Below are 24,769 nucleotides of genomic sequence, written 5' to 3' on the forward strand. Positions count from 1 at the left end.
CCTGGTGGCTGTTAACGCGCGCTTTAGGAAGAGGAAGGTTAAGCGGGAGTATCTGGGCCCGGATTTACTTCTGTGGCTCTTTCCAGCTCTTTCTGGGATTCCCCTCCCAAGCCTCGGTGTTTTACTTGTTCTGCTTGGACCCCTGCTCGACCTCCCCCAGTCCAGGCCTGGCTTCCGCGCTCCAAACCTGGGAAAACCCCCTCCGGACTCGAGCGCCTCGCCCTCCCCAGGCCTCTGCTTTTCACCCCAGCCCCTCTCCCTTGGCCTGTGATTACTTTTTCCCCCTCAACTACTCCCCTGCCATCACGTCCACCTGGACCATTATCCCAACTCTACTCTGCCGAATCTGGCACTCCATCTGCCTCCTCCCTCTATCCCAGACCTTTACTCACCTTTGCTTGGATACTTCCTCTTTGGTCTGTTCTCCCGCCTTGGCTAACTGGCGACCGACACTCTCGCAGTCTGGGCTCAAACTCCAGCCCCTGGCTGGATTCCCTCCATTCACGGGCCCTCTTTAATTAGCCCATGCTTTCAATAATACAGCAGCCCGCTTTAATCCGCCCTGGTTCTGCATTCTCAGCTGCTGGGTACCTTTGATCTTTGGCTGATGGGTACTTGACATTTTATGATCCTGAGCCCAGGATGGTAAGTATGGGCATAAGGGAGACTGGGGAGCCTTGTGTCTGGGTCTAATGGGCTCAGGCTACAGCATCTCTGGAGGTGCTCAGTTTGTATTCTCCCCTTACAGAGGAAGAGCTTAGCTCCAAGCCAGCTGGCCAAGAGAAAACCAGAAGGCAAACCTGGTGATGATGAAGACTGGCAGCCTAGGACAGTGGTGAGTACTCTACCCCCAGGGGTATAGGACAGGTGGGATGCAGGGCTCTTTGGACAGAAAGGAATCCTGGACTTGGTTTCTGGTGTTACATAGAATGAACCTGGTCACTTCCAGAAACCTCTTCAGTAAACTTTTAATGAGTGCTTACTATGCATCATCATCAGGCATTGAACAAGATAAAATCTTTGTCCTCAAGGTGCCTACTAAAAGCTAATATAGCTTCAGTTTTCTTGGTAGAAAAGGATATTCCAAAGCCAAAGAACAGATTGGGTTGGGCCTTTTGGCTTCCTTGGGGGAAAAAAATGGCTCCCCATTAGCAACTAGCTGCCTGCTCTTTTTTTTTCTTTTCTTTTAAATTTTTTAAAAATGTGTTATTTATTTCTGAGAGAGAGAGAGAGAGAGAGCATGAGCAGGGGAGGGTCAGAGAGAGAAGGAGATACAGAATCTGAAACAGGCCTCAGGCTCTGAGCTGGCTGTCAGCACAGAGCCCGACATGGGGCTCAAACCTACAAGCCGTGAGATCATGACCTGAGCCAAAGTCGGACACTTAACTGACTGAGCCACCGAGGCGCCCTTGCCTGCTCTTTGTCCCCTGCTCAGTCACACAACAGTAGAGTATATAGGGCCTACCTTAGGGTTCTGAGCTCACATCAGAGGAGTGGTATCTAGTCCCTCCTAATACTCAAATATAGTATGTTTGACTTTGGTCTGGGTCCTGTGCTCTGTTGCCTGCTTTTTAGGCTTTCTGGGGCTGGCTGTGGGCAAGGACCTATATAAATAAAAACCAATAGGATAACGTAGCATGTACTTCAGAGGTAGAGGGGGGTTCAAGAAGGGCTTAGCCACTGGAACTTTGGAGGAAGGGATTAGCTAAGGAAGGTCTAGAAGGCAATTTTAGGCAGGGGCTGTATGTGAGAGGAGAAAGGACCGGTTTCAGGTGTTTTTTGTAGGATCATTGAGGCTTCAAAGTACCTTGGCAAGCTGCTACAGGCTTTCCTGATGGTTCCATGGAGTCTTGCTCTGTAGTTGCACCATTGCTGGTGTGCAAGAGGCTCCTCAACCTGTGAGGGACAAGGCTGCCACTTGCTACTCACATGGGCCTCAGACTTGAACTTGGGGCAGTGCTTTGTGCAGCTGGGTCATAAATGGTGCTCTTTGCTGCTGGTTGCTCCTAAAAATGCTTTTGGTGCTAGTGTCCTCACTGGGTGGTGTGGGCTGACTGGCTCACTTCATTCACCTTGTCCAGTACCCCTCTTCAGATTGGACAAGTTCTGTAACCTCATTAACCTTCGGTTTTCTCACCTCCTAAATGAGTATAATAATAAATATCATAGGATTACTGTGAAGATGATACATGATGATACATGTAAAGAGTTTAGCCCAGTACCTGGTATTTAATAAACGTTTTAAATGTTAGTTGCCATTTTGGTAAACTCTATGGTCTTACAGACTTCACCTTCCCCAATACTCTTCTAGACTCCCAAGAAACAGAAATCCAGCAGTGGGACTCAAAGCAAAGAGTGTTTCCTGTCACCTTTTCGGAAACCTTTGACTCAACTAACGAATCGACCACCTTGTCTGGACAGTAGTCAACATGTAAGTGAGAATCGCAACTTGCTGGTAAATGTGTGTGCCCTATGGAGGCGCCTTTCTTGCTTTGTCTAGGGAGGCTTCCACTCCTGAAGATGCCTTCAGTGCTCTACAGAATAGCCAGTAGACAGATTTGGTGTAGGCTTTAGGTCTGCCCACCCCCTCGAGGGCCTGGAAGAGGCCTGGCCTCTTGCCTTCTGAGATGTGTGCCTGACTTGGAATCATCCCCTTGTTTATAGCTATTTGAGTACCAGATTTCAGGTGGCTCAGCTTCCTGAGGACATGAGTATAGGAAGGCCATGGCAGGGTATTGGAACCAGGATTCGCATGCCAGCTCAGTCTATCACTCAGCCTAACAGGTTTCACGTGTTTCCTATAGTAAAATCAAACAATCTTTACTATGGACAGTTCTGGACATTATCTCATGTAACTCATTTTTTAAGATGAGGAAGCTGAGACTCAGAGGGATTAAGTAGTTTGCCCCAAATTACATTTATAGAGTATTCAGATCTGCTTAGTTTCACCAAAGCTTTTTCTACCAAACTTTCTGAGGACTGTTGTATTGAGCTCTGGCCCTGATCTTCAAAAACCTTAGGAATTTCTTAAGTGATAAGGATGCACGGTGTCTTTTATTATTCATAAACCCTTTGAACCATACCTGAGTGTATGTTAATGAGATTTTATATGTAAAGTGACTAACCTTGATGACTGGTTGCTAGGGGAACCAACCCACCAGTGGCCCATGTTTAATCAATCAAGTCTGCGTAATGAAGCCTCCATAAAACCCCAAACGGTCAGGGTTTGGAGAGCTTATGAATCGGTGAACAGGAATTAATCCATGTGCCAAACAGTGGCACACCCAAAACTCCAGAGAGACAGAAGCTCCTGTGTGCAGAACCCTTCCAGACCTTGCTCTATGTGTCTCTTCTGGCTGTTCATATCCTTTTATTAATTTTTTTTTAATGTTTACTTATTTTTGAGAGAGAAAGCACGTGCACGCATACACACGGCAGGGTGGGAGTGGGGGGTGGCAGGCAGAGGGAGAAGGAGACACAGAATCCAAAGCAGTCACCAGGCTCTGAGGTATCAGCACATAGCCTGTCTCAGGACTCAAACTCATGGACTGGGAGATTGTGACCTCAGTGGAAGTCGGACCTTAACCAACTGAGCCACCCAGGACCCCTATTCATATCCTTTAATAGCCTTTGTGATACATTGGTAATCTAATGGGTAAACCTAGTTCCTGAATTCTGTGAGCCACTCTAGAAAATTAATTAAACCCCAGGAGGGGGTTGGGACCCTCTGATTTAGAACTTGTTGGTCAGAAGCATAGGGAGCAACCTGGATTTCAGATTGGTGTCTGAAGTGGTGGGTGGAAGCAGTCTTGTGAGACTGAGCCCCTAACCTTAGGTAGTGTCAGAAATGAGTTAAATGTAGGACACCCAGGTGGTGCTGAATAATTGTGTATAGAAAACACACACATCTGGTGTCAAGTGAAGTACTGTGGTAGAGTAGGGGAGACATACAGGAGTGTGTTTTGCCTTTACAGGGACATTTTGAAGGAAAAATGGGAGTATGTAATGGACATTAGTTATTTCTGCATTCAGCAAACATTTTAAAACGTTTTTGTATAACACTTGATAAATACAAAGGAATACATATATAATGTGTGAGATATAAAACACCTGTGAACTCACCATCTTTCACTAAAACACCATCAAAGTCATAATCCCTTTTCCTATCCCGAGAGGTAACCACTATCCTGAGTTATCTTTGTCATCCCTTGGTTTTGTGATAATTGAATTATATGTATACAATTCAGTAAGTAATATATTGGGGTTTTAAAAAAAATTTTTTATGTTTTATTTACTTCTGAAAGAGAGAGAGACAGCATGAGCAGGGGAGGGTCAGAGAGAGAGGGAGACTGCACCAGGCTCTGAGCTGGCTGTCAGCACAGAGCCCGACATGGGGTCAGACCCATGAACCGTGAGATCATGACCTGAGCCAAAGTTGGATGCTCAACCGACTGAGCCACCCAGGTGCCCCAGTAATATATTGTTTAATGGTTTACTGAGCTTTTAAAAATGGTATTTAGTTCTCTGGGACTGTTTTTCTTTTAATAAAAAAAAAATGTTTAAATATTTTTTAAAATTTAGATTCAAGTTCGTAAACATAGTGTAGTATTGGTTTCAGGAGTAGAATTTAGTGACTCGTCACCTACACACATCACCCAGTGCTCATCCTAACAAGTGCCCTCTTTAATGCGCATCACCCATTTAGTCCAGCACCCTGCCAGCAACCCTCAGTTCTCTAATTTTAAGCATCTCTCATGGTTTGCCTCCCTCTCTGTTTTTATCTTATTTTTCCTTCCCTTCCTCTGGGACTCTTTTCATTCGGGTTTCGTTCAAGTTGTCCTATGTAAGTATATGACTTAAGTGCAGGTGTAGTGGGAGTATAAAACAGGGATCTAACCACCTGGAGGTTGGTGAAGACTTAAATCTGAGGGGTATGCCTATTAGGTTGAGTCCTCAAGGATATGAGGAGTCAGCCAGGTGAAGAGAGTGGGCAGTGTTCTAGATAGTATTCCGAAAGGTGAAAGTGCCTCAGGCCCAGAAAAACCCTATAGTGCAGCTCTTGAGCACTTAGATGTGATGGTCTTGGATGTGATGAGTTTGAAGTATGATGGGATATCTAGGTTTGGGGATTTGTTGCAAGTATAGGTAGGTGTGGAGCCTAGGAGGAAGGTAGGGACTGGAAATAGCTTTGGGATCCTTGGAGTGTCAGGGTGAGTGTGCAGTCAGAAGAGCTGAGGTGCAAGCCCTGAGGAACACTGACTTTTAAGGGGGTTAAGCAGAGGAAGAGCTCATTAGGGGACTGAACATGAGGTCCTAGAAAGGCAGAATAGTAGGAGAGTGGTGTCGTTGAAGTCAGAGGCAGAGAATATATGTAAAGAGTGGCCAGCTTTGTCTAGCAAGATAAGGATGGAAACATGTCCATGGAAATTAAGGTCATGTAGGCCATTGGTGATCTTGGCCAGTCATTTCAGAGGAGTAGAAAGGGCAGAAGATAGGAGAAGTGGAAGATTAGAAAAGGGAGACACACAATTCTTTTTTATCAGTTTGAAGGGGAGGAGATAAGAGGTCAAAGGAGTTTTTGTTTTTAAGATAGGAGAGAGTTAAGCATGTTTTGAATGCTGGTGGGAAAGAGCTAGTAGAGAGGCTGAGAATTGGGAATGATCAAACAGAACTGACTGAGTGAATTTCTCTGGAAGAGGGTGGGGAGGAGGGATGCTCTTCCTCTTCTATCAGAAGGAAGGGATGGTATGAATTTTTAGTAACTAAATAAAGTGAGAGCATGCTCTCTCTTCTGCTTCTGTCAGGCCATTGCAATTCTTACAGGCTGTGACTGTGTTTTTGGCCAGGGATGCCCACTCCCATGCTAGTTGTACAAACTTGCAGCTCTTCCTGCAGACCATGTGGTTACTGGGTTTTATTGAAAGTCTTGCTTTTTAAATCTGGGCATAAGCTTTTGGCTACTCTGAGCCTCAAATCTAGCCTTCTGTATTGACCATCTTGAAAAGAAGATTTCAGTTTTTTGGGGGTGCTTGGCTGGCTCAGTCAGTGGAGTGTAAGAATCTTGATCTTTGGGTTGTAGGTTCATGCCCTGTGGGACATTGGGTGTAGAGATTACTTTAAAATTTTTTTTTTTTTTTTTTTTAGAGAGAAGCAGGGCTTTTGCTCACTCAAAGTCACGAACCATGAGACCGTGACCGGAGACAAAGTCAGATGCTTAACGACTGAGCCACCCAGGTGCCCTACTTTAAAAAAAATCTTAGGGGCATATTTACGTGGCAGGGGAGATACCATGATCATGAAGGTGGTTTTCCCAGGGCGAGGCTCATCCATTGCACTCCGGATGTGCTGACCCCTGCAATTTCCCCAAATGTGAGAAAACTCGACTGCATAATCTGTGGTAGTGGGGGACTGCGTTCCTGCTTTCCCCTGGGAAAAAAAATCTTACGGGCACCTGGGGTGGCTCAGTTGGTTAAGCATCTGACTTCTGCTCAGGTCATGATCTTGTGGTTCGTGGGTTCGAGCCCTGCATCGGGCTCTGTGCTGACAGCTCGGAGCCTGGAGCCTGCTTCAGATTCTGTGTCTCCCTCTCTCTCTGCCCCTTCCCCACTCATGCTCTGTCTCTCAAAAATGAATAAGTGCTAAAACTTTTTTTTAAAAATTAGTTTTAGAATTGAAGCCAAATTCTGTCTTTTGACTGAAGAGTAGCTTTTTGTTAGCATAGTTCGTGTATGTTTCTCATCATTGTTATTCATAATTATAATAAGTGTAATTAAAAATGTTCAATGAAAGATTTTATTCATCTGCAAAGAAGTATACAAATAAAGAATTTTGGCCTTCCTCCAACCTTCCCTTGTCATATTATTTAATGTGATGAAGTTCAGTCCTCCACATTCTTTTTCTACCTTCCAGTAGATTGTCAAATGTATTCATTACGTTTTTCCTACTTAAAGTACACTGAGTTTCTAGAAATTTATGGTCTGTATAGCAATGGGTCAGAATAAAAAGGTAAAAATTTTCAGGGCAAGACCGGTTTGCTTTTTTCCCTATTAAACTACCTTTTTGCTTGAGGGGAATATTTTTCATTACATCTTTTTCCACTAATGTGTTCCCATTACAAATAGGGGTTCTGTTCTTATTTTCTCCTTGCTAACTTGGGTTTTAGCTCTTGTTTTGTTGAGGTTCACAGGCCATTGTAATTCCCCCAGAGGGCTCAAGGAGATAGATAGATAGATAGACCGACCGACCGACCGATTGACCTACCGACCAGAACTTTAATGGGAGTTGTCAGAGTTCACTCAGGAGCTGGTGCTATGGACTCCCCTGCCTCTCTCCTGACCAAGCCTGATATGGGGCTTGAACTCATGAACTGTGAGATCATTACTTCAGCCTGAACCAAGAGTTGGATGCTTAACCAACTGAGCCACCCAGGTGTCCCCAGTGCTTTCTTAAGGTGCTGCACCCTAGAAAATATTTAGTTGTCCTCACTGACATGGCCTTTCATGAAAGCATGGGTCTAAGCCTTGTGGCTGACTGAGGCTGGGTACTTGCCAGTGGCACTTTCCTCTCCCTGAGGATTTGTGGAATCTTATGTAAAACCTCAAAGATGAAAGCTATTGGGTAAAACCTAATAATAAGGAGCACATGTCCTTATGTTTTGTTTTTTGGTTTTTTTTTTAAGTATTTATTTTGAGAGAGAGTACATGCATATAATCTGGGTAGAGGCAGACAGAGAATCCCAAGCAGGCTCTGTGCTGACCGGGGGTGGGGCTCAGTCTTATGGACCATGAGATCATGACCTGAGCTGAAATTGAGTCAGATGCTTTGGGGTGCCTGGGTGGCTCATTTGGTTAAGCTTCTGACTTTAACTTAGGTTGTGATCTCGTCCTTGAGTTCGAGCCCCACATCAGGCTTTGTGCTGACAACTCAGAGCCTGGAGCCTGCTTTAGATTTTGTGTCTCCCTCTCTCTTTGCCCCTCCCCTACTCAAGCCCTGTTTCAAAAATAAGTAAATGTTTAAAAAAAAAAAAAAAAAAAAAAAAACACTTAACCAACTGAGCCACCCAAGTGCACCTCCTTATGTTCTAAATGCATCTGAGTGAGATGCAATCAAAATATAATGGTCTGAATGTATTTATCTTTAAATTTTAGACTGCATTAGTAGAAATATCCCATAACCTCTCCAATCAGTCCTGAATCCCTGTTTCTTTCTTTTTAGGAAGCCTTTATTCGAAGCATTTTGTCAAAGCCTTTTAAAATCCCCATTCCAAATTATCAAGGTAAGAATGGGGACTTGCCTATCTTTTGAATCAATCACGTGCAAATGTATCTGAATAGGTGAAAACCTCTGCTTCTATAATACATGCTTACCTTGGATTTGAAGGTGCCAGCCCAGTGGTGACTGTGTATGGGTTGGCTCTCCAGAGGCTTGCATGAAAGCTGTATTTGATAGCGTCAGCAAGGGCTGCCACACCTGACTTCCCCTCATCCTCTTGGTGGGGATGTTCCAGTGCTCTGGAAGCTCCTGGTGGGCCCTGGTGGTTGATGGGCCCAGTCTTCATTCAGTCTGAGTGAGTTTAGTAGCATCTTATGTCTAAGGATGGCTCTGTCTGAGACCTGGGTTCTACAAAGTTTTCCCTGTCCTTTGTAGAGTATATTGTGCTGAAACGGGCTAGAGAGGGAAGAGGCCACCTTTTAAGAGCTCTTCGTCTTGAAAGGCCCTTTGGGTTCCATATCTTTCTAGGATTGACTTGAGATGAACAAGACCCAGCCCTCTGGAAGTTTATAGTTAAATGGGAGAAACAAAATGGGAAAAACTGATCTGAAGCAAACTGGGATAATGGTCAGGTAGAGGTGCCCAGCTGGGTTTGGAGAGGTCTGGGAGAGAGAAGGTCATATGCAAGCTTAAAGGTCATGTGAAAGATAAGCAGTTAAGCTGGGCCTGCTGATCTCAGTATAGAGGCCCAGGTGACAGATTGTTGGTTTCTAGGTCCTCTGGGCTCTCGGGCATTGGGCCTCAAAAGGGCTGGGGTCCGCCGAGCCCTCCATGACCCCTTGGAAGAAGGTGCCTTGGTTCTGTTCGAGCCTCCCCTGCTTAGTGCCCATGACCAGCTGAAGCTTGACAAGTATGTACATTGGTATTTCTTGAATAGGTTTGGTTTTCTGTTAAGTGCACATACCTGGGAGGGCAGAGGGCATTTTGGTGTGATTCTTTTTTCCCCTTTGGGATTAGCATGCTTTCAGAGTGCTGTCGTGACCACTGACTCATCCAGAGAGTGGGTAGGTGGGGAAGGAGAGTGTGTGGGGAAAAGCTTGTGGGCATGTCCAGTTCGTGGGGGTTCTTCATCCTTCTTGCGAAGCTTGCTGAGGGGAGAGAAGGGATTGATGGCACAGGAAAACTTCTCTCCTTCTAACTCCTAGAGCAAAAATTTGCTATGATTTGATTATCAGGCCAAGAAGGTCTTCTCTTAGCTGCCTCTGGATCAGCAGGACACAACTTCCTGAGGGTGTGGCCTTGCACATGTCTGAGCACCATGTTTTTCTTTGCTATGTTTTCTCAGGGAAAAACTCCCTGTCCATGTGGTTGTTGATCCCATTCTCAGTAAGGTCTTACGGCCTCATCAGAGGGAGGTAAGGGGAGTCAGGGTAAAGAGGTATGGGCTGGGAGGCTGTCTTCCCTGGGGCTGCAGCAGTGTGGATCAAAGTGGCCTGAATGCTGTTATTCCCCAGGGAGTAAAGTTCCTGTGGGAGTGTGTCACCAGTCGGCGCATCCCTGGCAGCCACGGCTGCATCATGGCTGATGAGATGGGCCTGGGCAAGACGCTGCAGTGCATCACTTTGATGTGGACACTTTTGCGCCAGAGTCCGGAGTGCAAACCAGAAATTGACAAGGCAGTGGTGGTTTCACCCTCCAGCCTAGTGAAGAACTGGTACAATGAAGTTGGGAAATGGCTTGGAGGAAGGATCCAACCTCTGGCCATTGATGGAGGCTCTAAGGACGAGATAGACCAAAAATTGGGTATGGAGCCTCAACTCTTGCATACAACTTGTTCCCTTCTTGTGCGTACGCTCACTGATGGCCAGCAGGTTGAGGGCACTGGGGGAGGGGTGGAAGATAATTCCCATGGAAAATAGTTGAAATAGTTTCAAGCTAAATGAAAGAACCATCAAAATTTTTTTCTTTAAGGTATTCTCAGATTTGTTTCCTTGACCCATTTTCTGTTGTAGAAGGATTCATGAACCAGCGTGGAGCCCGAGTGCCTTCTCCCATCCTCATCATTTCCTATGAGACATTCCGCCTTCATGTTGGAATCCTCCAGAAAGGGAGTGTTGGACTGGTCATCTGTGATGAGGTACTTGACTCTCAGCAGTCTGGGTGGTAGGAGAAAGTGTTGAAATCTAAGAACTGCCATCTAAGGGCTGTGCCAGTCACCAAGGAATATTAAGGACAGAGCTTGTTGTCTTAGAGGATGCAAGTGAGAGGGACAGCCTTTGATACCAACCTGCCACAAGGGATTGAGCAGTGCTTGGAGCTTGAGGAGGCTGAGGTACTGGGGGCTGTTTGGTTGCTTCCAGACAGTATTCTTAGACTAAAGAAGGACTTTGAAGGATGAGAGGGATTTGGATGGGTGGAGAGAGACATCATGTTTAAGGGAACAGGTTCTGGAGTCAGAGAGACTTTTTTTTTTTTAATGTTTATTTTTAGAGAGAGAAAGAGATGGCGTGCAAGCAGCGAAGGGGCAGAGAGAGGGAAGGAGACACAGAATCTGAAGTGGGCTCTAGATTCTGCGGTGTCAGCACAGAGCCTGATGTGGGGCTCCAACCTATGAACTGTGAGATCATGACCTAAGCCAAAGTGGGACACTTAACTGATTAAGCCACCCAGGTGTCCCAAGAGTCAGACCTTTTTTTTTTTTTTTTTTCAAATTCTGGCTCTTCTACTTACAGTAAAATGACCTTGGACAAGTTACTTAACCACCCGAGTCTCTGTTTCCACATCAGTAAAATGAGCTAATAATATTTGTTTCATGGGTTATTGTGAGGATTAAATGAGGTGAATGAGGGAAAGCTCTTACCCAGTGCCTGGTGTGTCCTAAGACTTTGGTAAAGGTTATAGGACTCTGTTTTTTATTTTAGGCTGTGGGAATGCGCATGAACAGAAGCATAGAGGTGGGAAAGTCCAATATGGACAGTCCATACACCTTATACCAGTCTGTATTTACTCTCTGGGAAAGGGAAATATGGCAGTAGTTACTTACTAGCCTTTTCCACCACTATGCATGAATGGTGGTAATGATGCTACTACTTAGAAAGGAATGAGGGTATTGGCCTTCCCAGTATAAAGAATTTTCCAGGGGCATCTGGGTGGCTCAATCAGTTAGGTGTCCAACTCTTGGTTTCCGCTCAGGTCATGATTTCCTGGTGTGTGGGTTTGAGCCCTGCGTTGGGCTCTGCACTGATGGATGGTGTGGAGCCTGCTTGAGACTCTCTCTCCCCCTCTCTCTGCTCCTCCCCCTGCCCATGCTTTCAAGGCCTCTCTCAAGATAAACTTTAAAAAAAAAAAAAAATATTCCAGGTTTTCAGGGTGCTTAACTACCCTGAGGCTATCATTATTTGTACCTGTTGGGAAGAATTAAGGCTCCTTTGCACACCCATGGGACTTTAGTGGAGATGTGGCCTTGGCCCCCATTTGTCAACATTGGGAAGCTTGACTGTGCCCTGGGAACTGTAGTTTCTTAGCTCAGTATCTGAGGGACTTTTGGGAGGGGACAGAGAAGAAAGGCTTATTTTGGGGATGCCATGCTTGCTAGTTATAAGTTCTTTCCCAGTTGGGCTTTTGTCCTTAATAAAAGTCATTGTTGGGCATGTGTGCCAACTTCTGATACCTTGATGGGCTGTTCTTGTAAGAATAAAGGATTTAGGAGGTTGAGGTAGGGTATGTGTGTGTGATAAACCCTATGAAGCTCAGGACCCTGGCGCATCTGGAGTTTCTTCTGCTCTGTAGTGTTTCTTTTCTTTCTCATTCTCTCCTGTTTCCTGAGCTGACTCTTCAGGGCAGAAGGGACCAAGCTGCTTCTTGTCATAGTGCAGCACTCTGGTCTGCCTTTTTACTCATCTACCTTTTATTTGTCAGCAGTTTGTCAATTATCAGAGACCAGTCCTGAAAGACCACCTAGTCTAGGAGGAGTTTTTCCTGTTCAGACCCACAATGCTTCCTTCTAGCTGATGCTTCTTTCTGGAAAATAGAAGGGCTACAGAATAACTCTGTGTATAAAATCTTTGATCCTCACAGTAATCTGAGCTAGGCAGGGCAAGTCAGAAGACATGGGATTAGCCTTGGCTTTGCCACTTATAAGCACACTGTGCAGATGAGACTGCCCAGAGACTCAGTGACTTCTGTACCGTGGATGGCACAGGGTATACTTGGAAGGGACATGATCCTGATCAAGAGAAGATCTACAAATGCATTCTGGAAAGTGTATGACTAGGTGAGGGATTGACGTCATCATCATCATCTCCATTTTGGAGCTTAGGAGTACAGTGACTTCCCTAGGTTCCCCCTGTGAGGACCTAGTGGGCTGGGACTTGAATCCAGGCCCAGGGTTTTAAGACCGGGCTGCTATCCCTTACTGCCTTGGATATAATCCTAAACTTGGTGTAGGAAGCTTGGCATTCAAGAGTCTCTCATGGTTTGCCTCTCTCCCTCTCCCCCACTATTTTTTCCCTTCTTCTCCCCCATGGTCCTCCATTAANCTGAATGTGTAGATTGCTTTGGGTGGTAATGACATTTTAACAATACTTATTCTTCTGATCCATGAGCATGGAATGTTTTCCATTTCTTTGTGTCTTACTCAATTTCCTTCGTAAGTTTTCTGTAGTTTTCATCATACAGATTCTCCTATCTTTATTTAGGTTTATTCTTAGGTATTTTATGGTTTTTTGTGCAATTGTGAATGGGATCAGTTTCTTGATTTCTCTTTCTGTTGCTTCATTATTGGTGTATAAAAATGCAACCAATTTCTTTATGTTGGTTTTGTACCCTGCAACTTTGCTGAATTCTTGGATCAATTCTAGTAGGCTTCTGGTGGAGTCTGTCAGGTTTTCTATGTAGAGTATCATGTCGTCTGCGAAAAATAAACATTCTGAGAGGGAGTGAGCGAGCAAGCACACAAATGGGGAAGGGGCAGAGGGAGAGGGAGACAAGAATCCAAAGCAGGCTCCAGGCTCCGAGCTGTTAGCATAGAGCCCTGTGTGGGGCTTGAGCCCACGAACTGCGAGATCATGATGTAAGCTAAAGTTGGACCCTTAACCAACAGAGCTACCTAAGTGCCCTTCTCTAGGGTCTTTTGGGGAATCTCCTCATAAGTGTCAGGGTTTATTTCCCTCTTTGACTCCAAAGTTTCAGCCTTCTGTTTCAGGACTGGTGCTTGGAGCCTCTAATCATTTTTTAGTTTTGGCGTCTTAAATTTTTTTTTAATAGAAATGTAATTGATATGATATTGTATTAGTCTTAGGTATACAATATCCAGTCATTTTTAAAGATTAAAATTCGATGTTTAATTCTTTAACAGCAATGTTGGTTATTCTTTAACATTTACTGAGTAGTTCTCTGTGGGGGGACCATGTGCACCAAGCTATATAAAGGCAAATCTGACATGGTCTCTGTTTTAAGAAGTTCCTGTCTAGCTGAGGAGATTGAGTACAGCAGAGTAGGATTAGTACTCTCTATAGCAGGAAGTGGGAGACACCATCAGCCTGGGGTCATTGAGGAAGGCTTTGCATAGGAGGTGACATTTGAGGAACTTGTTTGTGGGAGACAACTCTGGGCAGAGAAATGGCATGTGCAAAGAGACCTAAGGAAATCCAGCATTAGGAGTGGGGAGGAGTTATGGCTTCCTGGACTAAGACAAACTGTGGGGACTTGTCAGAGAAGTTAGCTGGGGTCTTACTGAGGAGTGCTAAACGAATGAGCATGGACTTGATCCTAGAGACAGGAGGGTCAGTAGAGGTTTTGTGTTTAATTGCCTCGTACAAGGCTGTCCAGAGGGAGCCACGCCAACTTGTTGATTCTTTCACTGGTGGTTGCATTTGGGGCTGAAGTGGTGACTGTGGATAGAACAGGCAACAATCTTGATCTTGCCCACATGGTTCTTGGGGGAAAGCAGGAAGATAATAGGGTCCTTTACCACTTCCTTGAAAAAGGCTTAAAAGAGAGAAGTAACAGTGGTGTGTATGAAGGGTGGATGACAGGGATTGGGGAAGAGATACAAAGGGAGGAAGAGAGCCTCGCTCTTTCGGATTCTGCAGGGAGATGGAAGGAGGAGCCTGGGTTAAGTCCAAAGGAACTTGGGTTCTGACAGCCCAGACATGGCCTATAGACCAATCCAGAAAGCATCTAGCTCAGGAGGTTCTGGGTTGGTTGGGCTAGTAGGAAGAAGGGCTAGTGGGAGGGAGGTTTTCTTGAAAGCATGAGTTACTAATGTGGCTGGATGTTTCTGAAGAGGATAGGCAGGCTGCTAAGGCTCTGGAGATTGGGGCAGGGAAAAGGAGTGGACCTAACAGAATCTAGGGAATCCTTGATTTATGGATGGATGTAGCACTGGTGGTCTGGAAACTGAAGGTCTGTCTCTTGAACCTGATGTTTCTCCCTAAGCAAGCAGGTAAATTCTCATTCTTGCTGTGCTCTGCCCAGTTCCTAAGGCCGCAGAACCTATAATGCTTAAGATTCCCCTTTCCTCTTTCCCTGTTTACACAAGACTTTGCTATCAGTAGGGATGCTGTATCATGCCCAGACCTAAGTGAGAATTAATTTCCTTGCAGGGACACAGACTTAAGAACTCTGAGAATCAGACTTACCAGGCCCTGAACAGCTTGAACACCAGCCGGCGGGTGCTGATCTCCGGGACCCCCATCCAGAATGATCTCCTTGAGTATTTCAGCTTGGTACATTTTGTAAATTCAGGCATTCTCGGTAAGAATCTAGCCTTGTCTGCTACATTGGAGAGGAGCCTTGCCCTGGCCTTGGGAGTATAACTCTAGCTGAAAGAGAGAAAGGAGAGAACACTAGTTATATGTGGGTCATTAGTCAGTCACTCTTCTAGGAAGGCTGCTCTTGTCAGGGAGTAGCAAAGCCATTGGGAGCCCTTGTTTCTACTGAACAGCTCAGCAAGGCCCACTGTAGCCATTTTTCCACTATGGAGGTGGCAGGGTCTATGCATGGTACGGTATCACTATGAGCTGGGGATGGAAACACTACCCCTAGTCATTTTTGCTCATCGCATCCTAGCTGCCTCACAAGAGCTTTGGCGTCAGAGCAGACTGTCTTGGACTGTTTTATTTATTTATTTATTCATTTATTCATTTATTTATTTATTTCTGAGAGAGAGAGAGAGAGAGAGATGGCGTGAGCAGGGGAGGATCAGAGAGAGAGGGAGACACAGAATCCGAAACAGGCTTGAGGCTCTGAGGTAGCTGTTAGCATAGAGCCCGACGTGGGGCTCGAACCTACGAATCGTGAGATCATGACCTGAGCTGAAGTCGGACGCTTAACCAACTGAGCCACCCAGGCACCCCTAAGCTACTTTTTAGTGTACAATTCAGTGTCAAATATACTTACATTGTTGTGCAACTATCACCACCATCCATCTCTAGAACTTTTTTCATCTTGCAGAACTGAAACTCTACCCATTAAATAATAACCTCCCCATGTCCCATTCTCCCCCTGCTCCAGTGTCTGGAAACCACAGGTGGACAGTTCTTGCACTTAAATATCTGTGGGAGGATGTCTTAGTGCCACCTCAACTTGCCAGTGCTCAGGAAGATGGCTTTAGGCAAGAACCAGCTAAGCAGTAAGATTTTCATGAAATGAACACATTTGTGTAACCACTATCAAATCAATTACTGCCACCATCTCAGCAGCACCCCCTTCTAATCATCATTCTCACCTTTTCCCCCCAGAAGTAAACGTTCTGACACTCAAGATTGATTTTTGCCTATTTTTGAACTTTTGTAAATGGAATAATACGGTATATTCCTTGGCATCTAGTTTCTTTTGTTCATTATGTTTATTTAAAAAAAAATTGTTTTTAATGTTTTTATTTGTGAGAAAGAGAGACAGCGTGCGCAGGGGAGGGTCAGAGAGAGAGAGGAGGAAATACAGAATCTGAAGCAGGCTCCAGGCTCTGAGCTAGCCGTCAGCACAGAGCCTGATGCAGGGCTCAAACCCACAAACCATGAGATCATGACCTGAGCCGAAGTCAGACGCTTAACCGACTGAGCCACCCAGGTGTCCCTGTTCATTATGTTTATGAGATTAATCCATGTTGTTGCTTGTGCAGTAGTTTGTTTTCCTGTTTGTATACTATTCCATTTTCATGAGTCTACCAGAATTTATCTGTTCTGTTGGACAGTTTCCAGTTTTTTTATTCTTTTGAATAACGGTGCTGTGAACATTCTTGTACATGTCTTTACCTGAGCATAGTATGCATTTCTATTGTGTACATAGGCATTCTCTGTCCTACGAGTGTCATTTCTGGGGTATGCATGTGTTCAACTCTAGTAGATACTCTGGTTTTCCAAAGTGATTGTGCCAGCAGTGTATGAGAATTGCAGTGTTTCTACATCAGGGGTCAGCAAATTTTTTCTTAAAGGGATAGATAGTATTTTAGGTTTCCAGGCCATTCTGTTTCTCTTATAACTACTCAGCTCTGCTACTGTAGTGTGAAAGCAGCCATAAAGTATAAATTAATAGGCATGGTTGTGTTCTACTAAAACTTTATTTACAGAAGCAAGTGGCTGACCCATGGCTGTAGTTTGCTGACCTCTGCGCTATACTATGACTAATATTTATCTTAAGAAAATGTTTTTTCTGCCCTCCCTGCCCGACAGCCCATGGACTTGTCAGGATGCTGATGGGCAGAACTTCAGGGGCACATGGGGGCCAGTCTGTGATACAGGCTGAGGGGAGGGGCCTCCTGCCTACATTTAACCTGATGAGGGCACTGGGGGCTGACATTTGTCTCCTGTTTGTGAAGCTCAGGTGTCTCTTGAGTCTGGGCCGCATCAAGCAAGGAAAAGAATTTAAGATTTGGGGTTTTTCAAAAAAAAAAAACCACATTTAAAAAAAATTTTAGTCATTCTGGTGGGTGTTTAGTGATACTTCATTGTGTTTGCCTAATGTTGAATAAAGTTGAATACCTATTAATATGTTTATTGGCCATTTAGAGATCCTCCTCTGTGAAATCCCTGCCATTTTTATTCCTGACCAAAAGAAAACTCTATACCCATTAAGCAGTTACTCCCTATCTCTCCTTACCCTCAAACTCTGGCAACCACCAATCTTCTATCTCTATGGATTTGCCTATTCTGGACAGTTCGTATAAATAGAATCCTATGATATATGACCTTTTGAGTTGATTTCTTAGTATAATATTTCATCATAATGTAGTATGTATCATACATGCTACTTCATCTCTTTAGATGGGTTTTAAAAAAATCCAGTTTGACAATTGTATGGTCTTTTAATTGGATTATTTGGTCCATTTATATATAATGTATTTAGTGATATATTTGAGTTTTAACCTATTGGCCTTTCAGGTCTCCACTGCTTTGGTTAGCTCTGATCCATTCTCCATTCAAACAAAAGTTGCCTATAATTTGTTCAGTGTTGTTCTTGGCAGGAAGGTGGTCTGTACCAAAGTAGTCTGCCATTATTGGCAGTGGGACAATCATTCCTTTTTTACATTCCTTTTTTTTTTTTTTAATTAAAAATTTTAATACAGTTCTAATCAGTGTGCCAGGTTCATTTAAGCTCCTTCACTGCCAGACTTGGGGGCATGGATTGCTTCAGTTTCTCTGCCTTCTTATTGTGATGACCAAGCTGCATCAAACTTTAACCTTCACATTATCCTTACGTTTTCTTTTCTCTTTTTAAGAAGGAAGTTTATAGGGGTTTTGTTTGTTTGTTTATTTTTTATTTTTGAGAGAGACAGAGTGCCAGAGGGACAGAGAGAGAGGGAGACACAGAATCCGAAGCAGGGTCTAGGCTCTGTGCAGACAGCTCAGAGCAGGGCTCGAACCCACCAACCATGAGATCATGACCTGAGCTGAAGTCAGAAGCTTAACCAACTGAGCCACCCAGGCGCCTCCACCCAGCCCCCCCCNTTATGTTTCTTGACCTTGACAGATTTGGCATCCTTTCATTTGGCTGTGAGCAAAAAGTCCTTGATTTCTTCAATTTTGTGAGGCATGGCTAGGAGGGGCACAGGGGAACACATGGCCAATAAAGCAAGTGGCTAGACATGAGAATGGAAAAGGGTGAGACTCCCCCCTCTTTTTGTTTTTCTTCACATTCTTTAATGCTTTATTTTTCACTTCTCTCTTGTCTTAGGAACTGCCCATGAGTTCAAGAAGCATTTTGAGTTGCCAATTTTGAAGAGTCGAGATGCAGCTGCCAGTGAGGCTGACAGGCAGCTTGGAGAAGAGCGGCTGCGGGAGCTTACCAGTATTGTGAATAGGTAATGGTGAGGTGGGGCCTGGGCTAGGCAGCAGTGCCTTTTTTTTTTTTTTTTTAAAGTTTGTTTATTTTGAGAGAGAGCCGTGGAGGGGCAGAGAGAGAGGGAGAGACAGAATCCCAAGCAGGCTCCACACTGTCACCACAAAGCCCAGTGGGGGGCTCAGACTCATGAACTGTGAGATCATGACCTGAGTCAAAATCAGGAGTCAGATGCTTAACCAACTGAGCCACCCAGGTGCCCCAGTAGCAATTTTCTTTAGGATTTTCCCCCAAGTAAGGTCATCAGGGTTGCCTCCTAAATCATGTGAGTCTAATCCGTTGGGGTCTTGGCCTGTGAGGACTGGGGTGCTGGGAAGGAAGTGGGATCTGTGTCCTGACTATAGCCACTGAATAAATGGAGATGTCTTGCGAGCCAAGTCCCTGCTTTCTTCCTGGCTTGGAACCTGTAGTCTGGTTTTGGGCTGCTAAGCATCCTGCTGAGGAAACTCTTCTCTGTTGTTGGTCTCCCTGAACAGAATATCCCTTGGAGCATTGTTAGTACTTCAGAAGCTTCCTTTCAGTCAGTCTTAGACTGAAAGCACCAGGCTCCCCTTCTCAAATGTGACAGGTAGAAATATATCTGAACAATGGGTGTGGCTCCCAGACTAAGAGGGCTTTTCCTTAGGGTCCACATAATCCAGAGGGCAAGTACATTCTAGATTCCCTGTTGTAGGTAATACACTTGATGATTCCTATCCTGGTGTCCCGCCCTCTCTCCCTCCCAATTTTAGATGTCAGGAAGGAGAGTCACTGTATTCTTAGGAGCTGCTCCTTAAGTGCCTGATCCCTGTCCTTCCTGGTCTGTTAGGATGGACTTCATCTCATTGAACCTTAGGCCATGTGTTATTGGGCAAGTAGAAACTCCTCTAAGAACTTAGTGGTTTGCAGCTTGCTTTCCCTGTCTGAGCACCAGGCTCAATGGGAGATCTTGGCCTTCTCTTGAAGATCAGCTAAACTTTTGAAGAGGAAGAGAAAGTATCAGTGTAAGCTAAACTGTTTGAAAAGGTCTCTGTTCCCATGACTGAGACCCTGATAAAGATTTCTTTGCCGTAGGGCTGATGTGTCTCTGACATTTGATTCTACAAAAGAGAGACAGTCTTTTGGGTTTTTTGGGTAGTAGCTTATATTCTAGTAGTTAGCAGGGCATTTTTACCAGCCTCTTGCCTTTTTATCCTTTCTCCCCAGGTGCCTGATACGGAGGACCTCTGATATCCTTTCTAAATATCTGCCTGTGAAAATTGAGCAGGTGGTTTGTTGCAGGTACTGAACTCAGCTGAGGGGTGTAGGGTGTGTGAAAGCTCAGCCTTTGAGGCACCGCTGGGCTCTCAGTGTCCTTAGGGCAGAAGTGTCATCCAGCCTTTCCCACTAACCCAGCTGTCCTTTTTTCAGGCTGACACCCCTTCAGACTGAGTTATACAAGAAGTTTCTGAGACAGGCCAAGCCTGCAGAAGAGTTGCGTGAGGGCAAGATGAGTGTGTCTTCCCTTTCTTCCATCACCTTACTAAAGAAGCTTTGTAATCGTGAGTTGGGTCCATGTCCTGGGGTCCACTGAGAGAGTGAGCAAGGAAGGGTAGGCACCTGTAAGTCCAACCACCTTCACCAAAACTTGTCTAGAGTCCTCAGATAGGCCACATGTGATTGCAGCCCTCCCCAAGGCATGAACTCTGCATTGTATACCCTGTAAACCAGACCCTTTGCTTTGGAAAATTTTGCTTATCCTTTGCCCAGCCCATGCTTGGGGTATATGGGACTGTGTGTGTATGTGCATACACACATGTGCATATAAAATGTTGGACAGGAGGAAAAATAACAAATCTTGCCTTCTGTGGTATAGTTCCCTTCTTGTTGGGAGAACACACTAGTGAGCAAGGTGGTCCCGGATGGAACTGACTGCAAACTGGGATTGGGGACCAAGCAAGTCTGGTGCTGAGAAAGGTCTGCTGGGTAGGCTTCTTGAGGAGGTTCCAATGAGCACTGAAGTGGAAACTTCAGAAAGCATTGTAGCTGGCATTTTGGGTTTTGTTTTTATTGTTTTAAGATCCAGCTCTAATCTATGACAAGTGTGTGGAAGAGGAGGGTGGCTTTGAAGGTGCCTTGGAAATATTCCCTCCTGGTTATAGCTCCAAGGCCCTAGAGCCGCAGCTATCAGGTAAGTCAGTCTTTGGGCTCCTCTGGGAGAAGGGGTGGGAGATTGTGCTGGATGTATCCTTGCCTCGAGGCATGATATCAAGAGTAAGAACCCTGGGCTATGGGGATGGCCTGTTGGGGGCTAATGGTTGATGATTTCCCCAGGTAAGATGCTGGTCCTTGATTACATTCTGGCAGTGACCCGAAGCCGCAGCAGTGACAAAGTAGTGCTGGTGTCCAATTACACTCAGACATTGGACCTCTTTGAGAAGCTTTGTCGGGCCCGAAGGTAGGGAAGAGCCAAATCAGTTTGCCAAAGGAGTGTCTCTCCTACTGTTCCCCTAGGAAGAGTAAGTGGTAGGTGTTCTGATTAGTGAATATGAGCCAAAAGATGTGGGTGCAGGGGGTGTACTTCCCAGAAAATAACTGTTCTCTTCTTACTGTGATGATCCCAGCTCCATCTCCAAGCAGAATAGCCCCTGGTCCTTCAGGTACTTCCAGAGGACCGAGTCCTGGCCCTTAGTCCCCTGCCTCTCCCTTTGGGAGTTTAGGCCCTCAAGCTGTAGATGAATAGCCTCAAGCCTGGTTAGTTCAGTTCCTTCAGTAGCCAACCTCTACTTCTACTTGGGTTTTGATGTTTGGATTCCCTTTTAGGTACTTGTATGTCCGCTTGGATGGCACAATGTCCATTAAGAAGCGAGCCAAGGTTGTAGAGCGCTTCAACAATCCATTGGTAAATGTACAACCCCTGTTCCCATGCTACTAATGCAGTAACATCAGAATCAATGGTTGATAGAGAAATTAGAAGGGTGCTCTGCTTTAGGGTCTCTTTGATTTTTTTTCCCCCCACCTTGGTGGGTGTGGTGGGGTTGGGCTGGTTGGTGATAGCTGGGCTGGGAAATTGGTAGGCAGACAAATTGGTAGTCCTCACAGCATAAGAGTACAGATATATGAGAGATACAACAGTTGGCGGGGCTGAATAGGATTCCAGTTCAGACTGCAAGAGGTTCTTTTCTCCTGCTTCCTTTCTTTCCAGAGCCCTGACTTTGTCTTCATGCTGAGCAGCAAAGCTGGGGGTTGTGGCCTCAATCTCATTGGGGCAAACCGACTGGTCATGTTTGACCCTGACTGGAACCCAGCTAATGATGAACAAGCCATGGCCCGGGTCTGGCGTGATGGTCAAAAGAAGACCTGCTATATCTATCGCCTGCTGTCTGTAAGGATGGGGACGGGACTGTAGTCAGAGTAGGGGTGGGTGATGAAAAAGACCTTTAGGACCATCTAGGGTTGTTTCTCGGTACCTGTTTGTTCACTCTGCCTCTACCAGTAGCCACGCTATGGGCTTAGCCAGAGCCCTGAATTCTTCTGTTCTTGCTCCCTCTCTCCACCCCATTCCTTCAAAACCTTACTACGGCTTCTGGATACCTGTCCAGTGGTTGACAAACCCCTTGTGGCCTCATCTCTTCACAAGACACCTGGTTTCCCTCACCTGATTTCTACCTGATTTCTGTTCACTTGCCTTATAATCTCCTACTCCATGTGTCCCGCAAGTATTGACATTCCTCAAGTTCTCAGTGATCAGTCATACAGAGCATCCATCCTATAGTTCTGTTTTAAAGCTCGTGTTCTCTAACTTGACTACTCTCTTTTCTTCCTTGTTACTGTCATCTACCCTATGCTCCTTTCCTAATTCACTGATGACTTTGGATACCAGCCTAGCTTCATTTCTTCCTCAAATTCAGTTATCATCCTGACTTCAAGGACTATGCAGTTATCCAGCACTCCAGCCTCCATGTTTCCTTGACCTCATCTCTAATGACCAGTTCAACTTCTTCCCATTTAATTACTCCCAAGGCCACACTCGGGACTTTAGTAATACCAGAACTATACACAGTACCCAAAACTGTAATAACTATCATTCTGTTCTCAACTTCCTGTCCTTCCAGCTTTCTCATATCTCCTATTTCTGCTTTAGCCTAAGGTCCCTAGTACCTCACCTTTTCCCCAGTTTGGCTTCACTTCTCTTTGTTTGGCCTGCTTCCTACTGTGTATCCTTTCACCCACTCTTTCTGTAATACCTACTCCACTTGGATCACTACAGCTCTTCTCAGCTTCTGCACCAGATAAAATTTGCGGGTGTAGATCAGCACTACCACAAATTCACATATTCCATTTTGGGCAGGGATCTATCTCGTTTCTTTCAACAGCCACTTCAAGCCTTCACCACTTTCCTCAAGGTTTTTCCGTAACCCTGTTTCTCATTCTTTTTCCAGAGACGTTGTCTTCTGCTTCACAGAAAAAATGTAGGCCACCAGGCTTGAATTCTCTCACCTCTCTTTTGTATATCTCTAGACCTGTTCTTCCCTTCCCAAGAAGATAATTTCCTTCTTTGTTTGAGACTTATCATTCCAGCTCTGCCCTGGATCGTTTTCCTTCTTTCTTAGTTGATTAAGGTCTCCTTAATTTCCCCAAGTCTATACACATGCTGAGGAAGCTCTCACCTTAAAACAGTTTAACTCTCTGTCCTATTGTAGCCACTACCTTGGGTTACTTTCCATGCATTCACTGTCACATTTCTCCAAAGCTTCACTTCCTTATCTTCTATTCACTCATCAACTGCTTTTGAACCTGCTTTTGAATGTAGTACTGGCTTCCTACTTACCAAAACAAGAAACTCTTGATTTTTCCTTTGTGTATCTGACACTGTTGACTACTAGTCTTTAAAATTCTATTCTCAGGGCACCTGGGTGGCTCAGTTGGTTACCTGCAGACTTCCACTCAGGTCATGATCTTGAGGTTTGTGAGTTCAAGCCCCATGTCAGGCTCTGTGCTAACCACTCATAGCCTGGAGCCTGCCTTGGATTCTGTGTCTTCCTCTCACTCTACCCCTCTGGCACTTTCTCTCAAAAATGAATAAACATTAAAAAAATAAAATTGTATTCTCTTTGGAAATTCCACTCTGGTTTTCCTACCTCTATGATTACATACATTCATTGTATTGACAAATCTCTAAATGTTTAGCCATGACCTCTTCATCTGAATTCTACACCCATATTTCCATCACCTGTTGTACATTTTGACTTGTATATCTTATGAATACTTTAGGGGCATGGTGACTAAATTCATTTCCTTTCTGAATTTTGTCATTTTATGTCTCCATTATCCAACCCAACCAAATCTGGGTATCATCTTACTGGGCCATTCTCTGTGTCCTAACAACAAATCATTATCTTCTGGAAATTTCCTTATCTGACCTTCCTCTTTGCCTTGTGCTAAGGTCACAGTCCTCTTTCACTTGGATATTGCAGCAGCTTCCTAATGCTTTACCTTTGGTCTTAATCTGTTCATCATATATTGCTTCCAGAATGAACTTTCCAAAAATTCTGATTTTGCTTTTCATCACTTGCAGGACACATGCCAAGCCTGGCATCTACATTTCTCCGGTATGGTCTCTGCTGACTCACTCAGTCCCAGCTCTTACTACATTCCCACCATCCTCAAGACAGGCTCAACTCCTCAGTCCTCTAGTAGGGCAGGCTAAAGCCTTTGTTCCTAATGTGGGGCCCACGAGCCTTCCCTTCTCTTGTTGTAACCCATCTATTTGGTTTTTAACATTCAACTCAAGGATAATTGTCACTTCAAGCTTTTCAATACTTTCCCCCTATGCCACGCCTCTTGTGGGCCCTTGGGAATCCTATACAGGTTTCTGTTAATGTACCAATTAGTTTATATGTCTCTCCCAGTAGCCTAGAAGCTAGTGTTGGCACAGGGCCTGGCATAGGATACCCAAATGATATTTATTGAGTGTGAGAGGCCTGGGCTTGGCATGGAGGTCTGGTGAAGCTGCTACAAACCTCAGCTCACTCTGAAGGAATTTAGCCAGGACATGAAACCCTCCATTCATACAGAAAATATCCAGGGTGAGCAGACATGTACAAGTCATGTTCCCAAGAGACAAGATTGGGAAAATGGGCTCAGCTGAGCAGATGTGTTGCTATAGGACTTTTACTTTTCATTCATTTCCCCTTCTCTTGCATGGCTATAGTTTCCACACCTGGGTTTTCCCACTCCGTATGTATCGGAATGACTTAGC

At 44.9% G+C, this 24,769-nt stretch overlaps 1 protein-coding gene, 1 non-coding gene and 1 pseudogene across 4 annotated transcripts in view; 2 read left to right on the forward strand and 1 right to left on the reverse strand.

Annotated features, from left to right (window-relative positions):
• The window catches only part of RAD54L (RAD54 like), a 25,464-nt gene continuing 695 nt past the window's right edge, over positions 1 to 24,769 (forward strand). The window contains exons 1-17 of one of the 3 annotated variants that reach the window (XM_077752144.1): positions 1 to 37; positions 581 to 645; positions 749 to 835; positions 2,312 to 2,431; positions 8,215 to 8,275; positions 8,986 to 9,121; positions 9,557 to 9,626; positions 9,726 to 10,014; positions 10,224 to 10,348; positions 14,817 to 14,967; positions 18,385 to 18,511; positions 19,735 to 19,809; positions 19,939 to 20,069; positions 20,588 to 20,698; positions 20,842 to 20,965; positions 21,331 to 21,409; positions 21,713 to 21,892. In XM_077752144.1, the coding sequence (XP_077608270.1) occupies positions 643 to 645; positions 749 to 835; positions 2,312 to 2,431; positions 8,215 to 8,275; positions 8,986 to 9,121; positions 9,557 to 9,626; positions 9,726 to 10,014; positions 10,224 to 10,348; positions 14,817 to 14,967; positions 18,385 to 18,511; positions 19,735 to 19,809; positions 19,939 to 20,069; positions 20,588 to 20,698; positions 20,842 to 20,965; positions 21,331 to 21,409; positions 21,713 to 21,892 (1,869 nt within the window). In that variant the 5' untranslated portion in view covers positions 1 to 37; positions 581 to 642. Of the gene's footprint in view, positions 646 to 748; positions 836 to 2,311; positions 2,432 to 8,214; positions 8,276 to 8,985; positions 9,122 to 9,556; positions 9,627 to 9,725; positions 10,015 to 10,223; positions 10,349 to 14,816; positions 14,968 to 18,384; positions 18,512 to 19,734; positions 19,810 to 19,938; positions 20,070 to 20,587; positions 20,699 to 20,841; positions 20,966 to 21,330; positions 21,410 to 21,712; positions 21,893 to 24,769 lie in introns of all 3 variants that reach the window. The other 2 variants (XM_077752143.1, XM_077752145.1) reach the window with 2 other exon arrangements.
• On the forward strand, positions 6,265 to 6,429 carry LOC144221679 (U1 spliceosomal RNA). The gene has a single exon (XR_013332139.1). It is a non-coding gene; the product is annotated as a U1 spliceosomal RNA (small nuclear RNA).
• Positions 17,797 to 18,244, reverse strand: LOC144221659 (large ribosomal subunit protein eL38-like; annotated as a pseudogene).

The sequence above is a fragment of the Crocuta crocuta genome, unplaced genomic scaffold (assembly GCF_008692635.1).
Source record: "Crocuta crocuta isolate KB4526 unplaced genomic scaffold, BGI_CrCroc_1.0 scaffold367, whole genome shotgun sequence".
NCBI lineage: Eukaryota > Metazoa > Chordata > Mammalia > Carnivora > Hyaenidae > Crocuta > Crocuta crocuta.